The following is a 12,812-nucleotide window of genomic DNA, read 5'->3' on the forward strand; positions in this document are numbered from 1 at the left end:
GACAACGACATCGGTAGTGCAATCAAATTGACGAGGCTCTAAGAATTGATTAGCAAGAAGTCAGTTCTTACTTTAATAGAGGACGAGTGGAGGAGAAAAAAAACGTAATTCGTATGCATCTGGCAGTGACCTAACTAATGTGTGGTATATTTATAGTGTCCTAACTCCTAAGGTAAACAAGGGCACATTTAACACGAGAGCCATCTATCTGTTGCTATAGTGTAGAACACGTGGCGATAGCTACGGCGATAAGCTGAGGAGGAATCTTTTAATTAGCATGAGCTTCCGACAGCTAGGGAGAAGGTGAATGTCGCAATCGGGTCCACGGTTTGGGAGATAAGTACCACGCAGATAAGCTCACGATATTTATCTCCGTGATCACCACCAACTTAGGATATGATATCACAAGTTTAGTCTTATTTTTTTTATTTTTTTACCTTTAGAGATTTCAGAATTCATTTTTCTTAAATTAGGTACACCGGCTTATCTCTGTGATTACGAATCCATTTATCTTTTATGAGGATCTTCTATGTAGATTGGATACACTAACTTATCTCTGTGATCACGAATGTAGAATGTTTTCCAATCTTTTAGAGAATTTAGAATTCATTTATCTTTTAGGAGGATTTTTTATGGATATATGTGACTCTATTATAGGAAAATTGATGTGCTGATTACTAAAATTTAGTTCTATTTAATTTGAATTTAGTGGTTTAACGTGGTTAAGTGACATCATTGTTAGCCATAGTTTAGATGTTTAATTGTGGAGTAAACTAAGAATATATTTCTTATTTTTGATGTGATATAAAAAAGTAAAAAATGTGTTGATTTTAGAGAAAAACTAGAATATGTTAAAAAAAAAAAAGACCAATATATCTTTTAATCCTGACTTATGTTAGTATTGAATTATTTTTATTAAATACAAGTTTTTGAATGATGGTAAATTTTCTTTCTCTTCTTTTTTATTTTATTTTAAAGAAGCTCACAAGTTTGCGGATTCATGAGCTTGTAAGCCCACAATTAAAGTCATTATATTTTTAGTTTACGAGATTGCAGGCTTACGAGACTACGATGGGCTTAAATACAAGCCCATAAACTTGTTGCCTTGCGAGCTTGTAAACCCATAATTATTAAATTACACTTTCTTTTAAAATTTTAAGAATTATGGGCTTACAAGCCCGCAAGCGTTAGCGTAATTTTTGTTAGTCTTGTAGACTTATATCCATATGTGTTAAAATTATCTTATATATATATATATATATATTCTCATATTATAAATTTTATTAAAGAAAAAAATAAGAGTAATTATTATGGCTTTACAAGGCTGCTTACGGGTTCAGAAGCTTGCATGCCCGCTATTATGTGCTTAGTAAGTTTAGATTTTTTTTTTTTTTTTTTTTGAAGAAAGAAAAATACGTTCAATTTGGAGAGAAATTAAAATATATAAGAGATGATTTAAAATATGAATTTTATTATATCTACTTTAATGAGACATAACATAATGAAAAAAATATTAATTTTAGAGATGAATGATGTTAGTAAAAAAAGTTATGATAAATTGAAAATAATTCAAAGTTAGGTGGCATTTGTATTTTCTTTTCTCTCTGTTTTGTTTTGAGCTTAGTCAGTGATAATAAGATGTTACTTATATTTTCTCTTTTTCTTTAACATGCCGATTTGAGTGCAGAAACGAATAGATAAGTTGAGGATGAATTTTTTTGGCACGGGACGGTGGAGAATAAAAAAAAAATTATGCTCTAGCCAGTTGGGACAAAGTGTGTAGAAAAAAATTTGGAGGAATGAGGATTATTAATCTTCATGATCTGAATAAATCTCTACTAGCTGAATGGTAGTGGAGGTTTCTAAATTTGGAACATCATTTGTGGATCTCTATTATTATGGAAAGATATTATAAAAAAAGTCAAGATTAATTCTTTCATACTGGTTAATTCTAGTAGAGTTTCTCCTTTTTTGGAGGGGAATACTACAAACTAGAGTAGTGTTTAAAACTGGTTTGCAGTAGGAAATTCATAATGACAGACGTGTAAAATTTTGGAAAGACATTTGGATTGAGGACTGTTCTCTTGCGATTAGTTATCCTCAGTTGTTTAATATAGTCTGGGATGAAGATGCAAATATATATGAGGTTTGGCCTGAAAGAGGAGATTAGCAGTTCAAATATAGAAGAATGTTATTCGAGAATTTTCTATTAGAAAAACAACATATGATCAATTTTGTGAATACCCAATGTACCTGGAGAGATACGAGTAATGACTAAGTTAGATGTAGATGAGAAAACAATTGTATTTTCACTATTAAATCTCTCTGTAGATTATTTAATTATAGGGGTGTTATCTCTAAAAGCTTGCCAATAATATGAAAGCTGAAGACTCTTTAAAAGTTAGAGTTTTTTTTTGTGGTTGGCTTGTAATAATAGAGTGTTGACTAGAGATAACTTGCTTAAGAAAGACTAAACTGGCAACTCTACTTGCGTTTTTTTTATAAAAGAGATGAGTAAGTGGATAACCTATTTTTGAGGTGTAAATATAATGGTAAGTTGTTGCGGCAAATGATGAAGTATTGGAGAATTTAAAGTAAGACGAAGCATACGAAAGATTGGTTCCAAATGACAATCTAAATTTAGAGAGAGAGAGAAAAATGGTGGTATATTTTGTTAAGTACAATAATTTGAGTTCTTTAGGTTAGAAATAAATAATAGAATTTTAAATAACTGTGTCACATCTTATAAAGCTTTCTCACATAAGGTAACATCCTTGTTTCTCTGTTGGCTAGGAATTTAAGGAGAGAAGGCTACGAAATGGGCTCGTCGACTAATGGATGATTATTTGCTGAACAAGGTGGTAGATTTGGAGGAAGACTGATGCTACTGCTGTGGAGTTATCTTTTTGTTGTTCATTTTCAATACTTTGAAAGATGTTTAATAGATTTAGAACTACTTTGTGATACTTGTTTTGCTAGTGATAGTTTCGTTTTGGGCAGTAGGTTGATGCTTTATGTGGTGTTAACTTGATGTTTGTAAGGTTAATTTTTTTTTTGACAGGATGAACTGTTGTTTTGGCTTATTCTAATTGCGTTGTTAGAAAGGCTTATAGAGTCAATTTTTTGTTACAGGGTGTATTCACTTTTTCTAGAGACTTTGGTCACCGATTGTGCTACTAATTAAGTTTTAATCGAATTGCAGACTGTCTGTTAAAAAAAAAGAGAGAAAATGATTAGGAGTACTCTTTCAAAATTTATATGTATATGAATTATTTTTAAGACCTGGGTATTCATCTTCTCTTATCAGAGAAGCGCACTCAACTCGGTGCATGGTTAGATTGCAAATAAGAAGCTTTTGGGGAATATGCATACAAAAAAAAAAGGAAAACCGCTGGACTTGTAGCATCCACGTAAGCAATAGCTCCTGTGACCCCAAAAGGAGAATTAACTATGATCCATCAAAGTACCAACCTAAAGATCCTCTCCTCGACCAGTTGCGTAACATCTGACGCCTATCCTTCTCACGCCTATCTGGATCCCACCCAAGATTCCCTTTCCGATCTCGCAGGGGCACCAATGGGAAATCAGTGATGGATGATACACGACAACGGAGTGTGGAAATTCCTATCTTGGTGCCTGCAGACGATCCGCTCTTCATCGCCAGAATGTAGGTGGCCGGGGATGTGTCCTAATACGTGCACAAGAACTTACCCATATCCAGAAGTCAACGATCTAGAAAAAGAGCATTTCCTCTTCACCCCCGGCGATCCAACTTCCTCCAGTCCTCCATGAAGTGATTCAATTTGCAACTCTTTCGCTTCACAATGGAGTCTCCTCCTCCTCCTCCTCCTCGTGCTCAACTCAAAGCTCCATTGCGTAACTATCTATTACTCTCTAATAAATTCTTTCCTTTAGCTAATAAATTCCACCTCTTTAATTAATGGTCTTCTCCTCTTTCCAATTCCGCAATTCGCAGTCTCCAAGCCCATCCATGGCGAAATCGACGACTACCCATCCACCTCAGTGCCGTCGAACTCCCCAGTGGAGCAGGTGGCCCTCACCGTCCCGGTCGCCGACGACCCCTCCCTCCCGTGCCTCACCTTCCGCATGTGGGTCCTCGGCGTCGCCTCCTGCGCTGTCCTCTCCTTCCTCAACCAGTTCTTCTGGTACCGCAGCGAGCCGCTCTCCATCACCTCCATCTCCGCGCAGATCGCCGTCATCCCCCTCGGCCACCTCATGGCCTCCGCCATCACCTCCCGCATCTTCCTCAAGGACACCTCTTTCCAGTTCACACTCAATCCCGGGCCGTTCAATGTCAAGGAGCACGTGCTCATCACCATCTTCGCCAGCTCCGGCGCCGGCAACGTATACGCCGTCCACATCGTCTCAGCCGTCAAGGTCTTCTATAAGAAGAACATGACCTTCTTCATCTCCTTGGTCGTCATCGTAACCACGCAGGTATGTCATCACTTACTAAATCATTGATCATTTCCTCTCCCAAGTTAGTAAAAATAATTGAATGAGAATTTCTTTGAAAAAAGAGCAGGTCTTGGGATATGGATGGGCAGGGCTATTTAGGAAATACTTAGTAGAACCTGCAGCTATGTGGTGGCCTTACAATCTTGTTCAAGTCTCTCTTTTCAGGTGACACTTTTACCTCTTTCTGTATAAATTATCAGGGAAAAAGTTACTTCTTTCGATCTAACTTTGTGATCTTGGATATAGAGCACTTCATGAGAAAGAAGAGAGGCAGAGGGGAAGATTGACAAGGAACCAATTCTTTTTGATTGCCTTCATTTGTAGCTTTGCCTACTATGTATTCCCAGGCTACCTCTTCAAGATGCTAACTTCTGTATCTTGGATATGCTGGGTCTTCCCCAACTCAGTCCTGGCACAACAAATAGGTTCCGGAATGCATGGGCTCGGTATCGCGACAATTGGGCTCGATTGGTCGTCGGTGTGCGCCTACCTTGGTAGCCCGCTCGCTAGCCCGTGGTTCGCCACTGCGAACATAGGTGTAGGATTTTTCCTTCTTATGTATGTCATCACTCCCGTGACATACTGGCTGGATGTGTATAATGCTAAGACCTTTCCAATATTCTCTGATGGGCTATTCACCTCTAAGGGACTCAGATACAATATTTCCACCATTATTGACTCTCATTTCCAGTTTGATGCTAATGCTTATGAGAAAGAGGGGCCTCTCTATCTTAGCACCTTCTTTGCCATGACTTATGGCCTCAGCTTCGCCTCGCTCACTGCCACAATTGTTCATGTTCTCTTGTTCCATGGAAGGTAAAACTTTACCAAGCTCACAATCTCAGAATGGTAATTTTTATGTTGTATCCAAACTCTAAGGAAGAAAAAATTATCCTATCTGTGCAGAGAAATATTGGAGATGAGTAAAATGGCATTTCGAGAGGAGAGGATGGATGTGCATACAAGGCTAATGAGCAGATACAAGCAAGTTCCTCAATGGTGGTTTGTGTGCATACTTGTAGTTAATGTTGCTCTTACTATCTTCGCATGTGAGTACTACATAGATCAGCTCCAATTGCCATGGTGGGGTGTGTTGTTAGCGTGCGGCATCGCCTTTTCCTTCACTCTGCCCATCGGAATCCTCAAAGCTACAACTAACCAGGTCTAAATTTGGGTGTTCTTTTGATGATAGATTCAATTTCTATGCATATTATTAGCATCTACTTCAGGATTTCACTTATATGAACATTATGACAAACAGACACCAGGGCTGAATGTCATCACAGAGTATATCATAGGCTATCTATACCCAGGTCGCCCTGTTGCAAATATGTGCTTCAAAGTTTATGGTTTCATTAGCATGAAGCAGGCATTGAATTTTCTGCAAGACTTCAAACTGGGCCACTACATGAAGATTCCTCCCAAAGCAATGTTTATGGCACAGGTTGGCTTCCTTTAAACATTCTTATCATCTCACGGTATTGAGAGAATCTACCATGAATCAAGTGTACCATCGTCAAATCTATGATTACTGAAGAAATTATGTTTCTGTTAGGTTGTTGGAACACTAGAGTCAGCAATAGTTCACTTGGGAACTGCATGGTGGCTAATGGACACGATCCCAGACATATGCGACAGAGCAAAGATGTCACCTGAAAGCCCATGGACATGCCCGAGCGACCATGTCTTCTACGACGCATCCGTCGTCTGGGGCCTCATCGGGCCTCGCAGAATCTTCGGCAATCTCGGGACCTACTCGGCCATCAACTGGTTCTTCCTTCTTGGAGCCATAGCTCCACTTCTGGTCTGGATTGCTCACAGAGCCTTTCCAGGACACCAATGGATTCGTCTCATCAACATCCCTATCATGATCAGTGCTCTGGGCCAGATGCCTCCGGCCACCGCAGTTAATTACACTACTTGGGTCCTTGTTGGATTTGTCTCCGGCTTTGTTGTCTATAGGTATAGACGAGGCTGGTGGCAACGCCACAATTACATACTCTCTGGTGCACTGGATGCTGGACTGGCATTCATGGGTGTGTTGCTGTACCTGTGTTTGGAGTTTGAGGGGATTAAGCTAAGTTGGTGGGGTAATAAGCTGGATGGGTGCACCTTGGCTTCTTGCCCTACTGCGCATGGTGTTGCCGTCGACCATTGCCCAATCTCTTCTTGATTGTGATTGTTTAAATTGGAATTTTATTCTTGTGAAAAAGAAGTGTATATGTTTGTGACAGAGAAAGTAAATAAGAGTAAATGAGTAAGGAGGAGCAATTGTTGCATTTGTGGTTGTGATTTTAATGTACAAAGCTCTCAAAAAACAATCATCCTAATAGAAATCCAATTTTATCTGTACTCTCTGCAAGCTTGTTTCAAAATTCTTCCTTTCCCTCGCTTTTGTGTTGGTATCTTAGAAGTCCTTTCTTCTCCGGAAATTATCCAGCTTCATATCCACATCTCTCTCCTCAGGCTGCTGCGGCCTCTTTTCGTCTTCCTCAAAGTCAAATATATGGTGAATCTAATATAGAGTTGCAAATTAACTCATGAAATCTGAATGTAAGTGAAAAGAACTCCTGCTCATCAGGACAGAGCTACCTTTTTTTTGATTGATCTTAATATTCCATAATAAACAAAGAACAAAGAACCTCTGATGATCATCAAAACCACCATAATTCAGATGGAAGCCAGATAAAAGCTTATCGATACTACTTCAGAATAAACTACACGAAATGGTATACTTGTGTAACAATTAATCTGAAACAACCTTGAGCAGCCAAAAGACTGAATCAACTCAACGCAAGGAAACAAGCCCTCCAGCATAAGTTAGAACAACATATATTATAACTTGACAAGAAAAAGAGAAAAAGAACTAAGGTAGCTAGCTATATTATTGGATCTGGAAATATAAATTTGAATGAAGAATACATGAGTGATATTGGTTCGGCTCGCCTCTTCTTCAATGATATCGACATGAAAGAGATGAACCGAACCAATACCACGCCATGTCCTCTTCTTCTCTTCTTCTTCTTCCTCTTCTTCTTTGCATGTCGACTAAGCTAGTATGGCATCACCTTTCTATATAGCACTAAAAAGTGTACTATCGAATTAAACAACAAATCTAACCTCCCACACACATGGAGCCAAGATAGATACAGAGCTCCTAGTGCCAGGTAATAACAATAAGGATCTATTACGTGATGGGTCGACCTAATAAGTAGTAACCAATGCTACCCCTACATCTAGTAATAACCAGATTTAATTGCTTAATTCTCAATTACTACCTATGTTATCTTGCATTGACCAATATTTTGCAATTAGGTGGTTATATTACCGTAGGATTTTGCACACTGACAGGCAACAAATTGGGTGGTCCTCACCCTCCTATTGGTAAAGATAACATTAATTATAACAAATTAAGCGAATCTTTGGGTAAAATATTTTCATTGGATAGCACTTGAACGAACTTTTCCTAGTTTAATACTTGGGAGTCGTGAGTTAAAAAAGAGAAAATATTAAAATAAGTCAATCATGAGCTGCCAAATACTCTGACTGCATGGAGTTCTTGTAACAGGAGCTGCAAACAATCTGCCTGCTTTCAGCGGATTTGGACGGAAATGGGTTAGCAAATAAAGATGCTAAATAATACCAACCAACTCTAGTATAGTTGGTAGGTATTTTGCTCATGACCAAGGAGGTCATGAGTTCAACTCCAACACCAAGCAATATTGTGGAGAAATTGTTTGGTGGTTGGTAGTTTGGTGGCTTAGCTCGATTCGGTTGATGGCTCGGCAGTGCGGTTAGCTTGGAAGAACAGCTTGACAACGCAACGGCTTGGAGCAGGTCTCGGCGGCGTTTGATTCGAAGCAATTGTTCGGCGACGCATATGGCTTGACGCCTAGACTAGATAGCTAAAGAGTTTGGTGGGACCTAAAGTGCCTCTGTATCTAGGGAGGGTTGGCCCTTTGTCCGGCCCATATCTAGCCTTCAGGCTCATGAATGATCAAAAAAAAAAAAAAATAAAGATCTAAATAATGGATTTGGATGGAAGAGGTCGGCAAAAAGATTGGAACCACCACTGTCGTCCGTGTTAGGCCACTCAAATTAATTAGACTAATTTAATTTAATTAAAAATTTTTTTTTCTTGGCCTTCGTACGTCGAAGGAGGTCTTCTTTAGATCTCAGCCGTAGCATGATATAATGTGCAGGATTTTAATATGATGAGGAGCCAGCCCGTAGTAGAGAGAATCGCTCCTGATCTAAGCTAGTTTTCTAATACCATATCAGGTAAAGCACTTTCGAAGCATCAAATCTAATCTCTCTTTCTTTGTTAAGATCTCTTCTCCACAATAACTTTACTATTGAGACATATTAAGTAAGCTAATTTCCTAAAAATTAAAGTGTTGTTGGTTTAACAGTGTCTATCTTAATTGTTCCCCATGACTATTCTGCTCTACTAAGGAGGAGCAGGAGCCGTGCTTCGGTCTGCTGAAGGCGCTCTTCTAAAAGTGGCCTGGGAGCCTATGCTAGGGGACTCGGTGTTGCTGGCCCAAAAATTGGGCTCTTCGGCTCATGCTAGTTCCGACAATGGGGCTCAACTCGAACTTGTGCGGATCACGAAGACGGAGATCGGTTGTTTGTGGAAACTCCAAAGTCCAGTTGCTGACTGCAAAAATATTATTCAGCTCCTTTACAAATTAATGTCTTTTGCATGTATGTAAACCGTGCGGCCGACTAGGCGACCAAACGGGATAAGACTACATCTCAAGCTATTTTGTTGGGTCCGGATTGAATTCATTCCTCCAGATTTTTGTAATTGCATGTCTTTTGATGTCTTGAACCTAAATTGAGGGATAGACCAAATCACCGACATATCTTCATCTCTCCTAATTGGGAGAAATTATTTATGCAGCTACGAATGACACTGACGATGAAATCTAAAGGTTGTCTCGTGGCGATTCGGTTTGAAATAATCAAATCTTTGAAAGATACGAACATTTGAATATATGGATGGAAGACATTTTTCCATGCATATATAAGAACGTCTTTTATGCATCTCCACAAAGATTTTACGAACTATGACCAAACTTTTTTGCCCACTATATCATTTAGAAGATTAGGAGATGCCTAGAACAAATGGGTAACATTCATTGCACTTTTAGAACAATGGAACCAGAGTTTTTCCAAAAAAAGAAAACTTAATGGTAGAAGATGCACAATGCATCAGCTCAGTGCAACCAAAACTTGCGAATCTTTTGAATTGGAGTTTTTAGTCAATTTACCAATAGCTATTAGAACTGTACAGAGTTGCTCAATTTTATCAAAGTTACCTTAGATATCAACTATTATATTATTTATCCTAAGGAATATATTTAAAAAATTAAAAGTGTAATTAAGATACTATTTTTTTTTTGAAATTCATATGATTTAATGTACTTTAACCTAAACATTAGTTTAAAAAAAAAGAAGAAATGCAATTGCATTGCTTTTATAGATTTTTTTTTTTGAATTCCTTAATACTATAATTATTAAAATATTAAAACAATTCTAAATAAACCACCCGACCGGACCGGGTGACCCAATATTGAATCAGTAACCTAGTAACCCAACATCTAACCGGGTCAATATCCGGTCAGTTTTGATAAATATGCAATTTAAATAAACATATTAAATGTCCTAGATTTTAAAAATTACAGAGTAGTTTAATTTCTCAAATTCCCAACATTTCAATTGACCCGGGCCTGTTTTGGGCCCAACTCGATTTGGGAAGGCAAAGTCCAGTTGGGTATGGGCCTGGGTCCACTAATGTAACTCGACTAGAGGTATAGACTAGTGCAGTAATATCATAAATCCAAGGTACTAACTTACAAAGTAGCACAAAAGTTAGGACCAATAAAGAGAGGTGATATATATATATAAATTAGGACCGCTCACCGCCTAAAACAAATAAATCCGCTCAACATCTCGTTTGCGCTCTCTTCTTTTTCCACCGTTCCGTCGTCCCTCCGTCCTTCCTCCCGCCCATCGTTACCCTAACCCTAAACCTAATCTCATTAAAAGGGAGGGATTTTAGGGCTCCAATGGCGGATGGGAGAAACTTCCCTGGCGGGGATGACGTCGAACGCATGATCCGAGACGGCCGACATCTATACGATCCTTACCGTCGTCTATACGACCTCCCTACCTCTCCGGAGTTCCTCTTCCAGGAGGAGTCTCTCGCCCAGCGCCGCTCCTGGGGTGAGAACCTCACCTACTACACTGGAGTCGGCTATCTCTGCGGCGCCGTCTCGGGAGCTGGAATCGGCCTCCGCCGCGCCGCCTGCGCCGCCGAGCCTGGGGATACCCTCAAGATTCGCGTCAATCGCGTCCTCAACTCCTCCGGCCAGGACGGCCGTCGGATTGGCAACCGGGTCGGCGTGATCGGGCTTCTCTACGCCGGGATGGAGAGCGGAATGGTCTCCTTTAGGAGTAAAGACGACTGGATCAACAGCGTCGTTGCAGGACTCGGCACCGGAGCTATCTATAGGGCAGCCAGTGGCCCGAGGTCGGCCGCGGTAGCCGGGGCGATCGGAGGGTTGATGGTTGGGGCTGTTGTCGCGGGGAAGCAAGTCATGAAGAGATATGTACCAATCTGAAGGCTTTTTTTTTAAAAAATCTTTTGGCTTAAATTACTTATCTTCTTGCTATACATATGGCTGTAGCAGAAGTTTGCCATCTCATTTATCTGTGGGATGAATGGAGGTTTGGTAGGTCTGGCAGAATAATCTTGTGATGACTATTGAAATAATTTGGCATATATATGGAAGGATAGCTCTTCATGTTTAGCTTTGATGATTCATATTGTATTATCTCTTTGTGTTCAATTATCAGGAGCTACTTCTTGCAACCCCTTTTACTGTATAGGGTACACAAGTTTATGATGTTTGAGTAGAATGGATTGTGGAAAATATATAGCAGTATTGAAATGATATGAAGGTACTCGAGTCTTGTGGATATTTGATTGGTATTTGTTTTAGGATGAATCTAAACTTCAACCCATTGCTTGAATTATCGGTATGCTTGGGCATTTGTTGGCACTTAAAATTCATCGGTTTCATGTATGGACTGATAACTGTTTTGTGCATTTTGACACATTAAATTGCATATATATACATCCGAGAATTGCTGAGCAGGATTTTGAATATATTTAGTCTCCATAAGAGAAAAGAACTTGATATTAATTTTTTTTCATAAATGTTGTAACTGGATGAGATGTTTGTTATTATTGTACTTAACTTGATATTGCTTTACTGTCATTTTGCATCTTTTAGACTTATGCCAACAGATTGTTGACTATTAATTTTTGTACCTATATTCAGCAATAAGTTAGTAGTATAAATATTATTAGTAGAGATGCATTCCTTGTAGAAATGGTAATAAAGTCATATTATTTCGACATGCCACGAATGGATTTAGTTTCGCTTGTTATATAATGCCTGGCTCTTTACTTAGTCAACTACATTGAATTTTCTATTATGGTTCTAATTTCTAAATAGGAAATCTTGTGCTCCTGATCTTATCTTTTCTTCCTATCTTTATGATCTAATTCCTGCTCCAGCTTAAAAGCACTTAAAATTTTCACTTCTGTATGATTTATCTAGCACATGGGAAATCATAAGATGAACTAATAGTTCCTGGTTTGAAGTGCATGTCCATTTTCTTCATTGTATCGTTTTGTGCAAGTTTATAAATCATAAGTCATGTATTTTTTGTTCATTTTGTTTACAAGGCACATTGATTTAGAAAGGGGAAATCTGAATTTCGAAATACTTGGAGGGTTCCTCTTTATATGTTCCACCTATTGATTCTTTCATGTGGATGAACTATATCTTGCGAGTTGCCTATCTGTTGAAGTTGGGATCTTATGTCCTCTTTTTTCTTTCGGAATCAAGGAAAGTGCTATTATTATTTTCCAATGTAAGGTTACAGCTGGTCATCAACCAATCAGATATTGCAATAGATGAGAAGACTTTTGATCTTCCATTAGAACACACTGTATTCGAAAGTATATATAGTTTCCCTATATGACTGATTGATTTAATAGCAACCCCTTTATTTTCCAATTTGCATGTGTACATATATCTTATACTTTATGTTGTCTAATGTGACATGCATGGGTGGAAGCCTCAGTTTCTAGAAATGTAGTTTCCCTTTTTCACTATCTGGATTTAATTATGGGTAGTTGATTCCCTGTTACCATGTCAAATTGTCAAACAAGGTCTGTTTGTCTTTTATTTTCAAATCTTCCAAAATTATTTTTGTTTCATTTTGTTCACCTTTCCCTTGTTTATATCTTTCTG

The 12,812-nt window shown here is 38.6% G+C and overlaps 2 protein-coding genes across 2 annotated transcripts; both read left to right on the plus strand.

The window, feature by feature from the left end:
• The first annotated feature begins 3,656 nt into the window (after nucleotides 1-3,656).
• Nucleotides 3,657-6,831, plus strand: LOC140783321 (oligopeptide transporter 7-like). The gene is made up of 7 exons (XM_073130178.1): nucleotides 3,657-3,876; nucleotides 3,977-4,458; nucleotides 4,547-4,644; nucleotides 4,726-5,295; nucleotides 5,386-5,641; nucleotides 5,741-5,923; nucleotides 6,035-6,831. Exons 1-7 carry the CDS (start codon nucleotides 3,825-3,827, stop codon nucleotides 6,650-6,652), a joined length of 2,259 nt encoding a protein of 752 aa, XP_072986279.1. The 5' UTR covers nucleotides 3,657-3,824; the 3' UTR covers nucleotides 6,653-6,831.
• Nucleotides 6,832-10,414: 3,583 nt separating this feature from the next.
• On the plus strand, nucleotides 10,415-11,297 carry LOC140784442 (mitochondrial import inner membrane translocase subunit TIM23-2-like). The gene has a single exon (XM_073131859.1). It carries the CDS (start codon nucleotides 10,554-10,556, stop codon nucleotides 11,106-11,108), a length of 555 nt encoding a protein of 184 aa, XP_072987960.1. The 5' UTR covers nucleotides 10,415-10,553; the 3' UTR covers nucleotides 11,109-11,297.
• The last annotated feature ends 1,515 nt before the right edge of the window (nucleotides 11,298-12,812 follow it).

The sequence above is a fragment of the Typha latifolia genome, chromosome 3, assembly GCF_019914945.1.
Source record: "Typha latifolia isolate L0001 chromosome 3, TyphaL0001v2, whole genome shotgun sequence".
Classification (NCBI taxonomy): domain Eukaryota; kingdom Viridiplantae; phylum Streptophyta; class Magnoliopsida; order Poales; family Typhaceae; genus Typha; species Typha latifolia.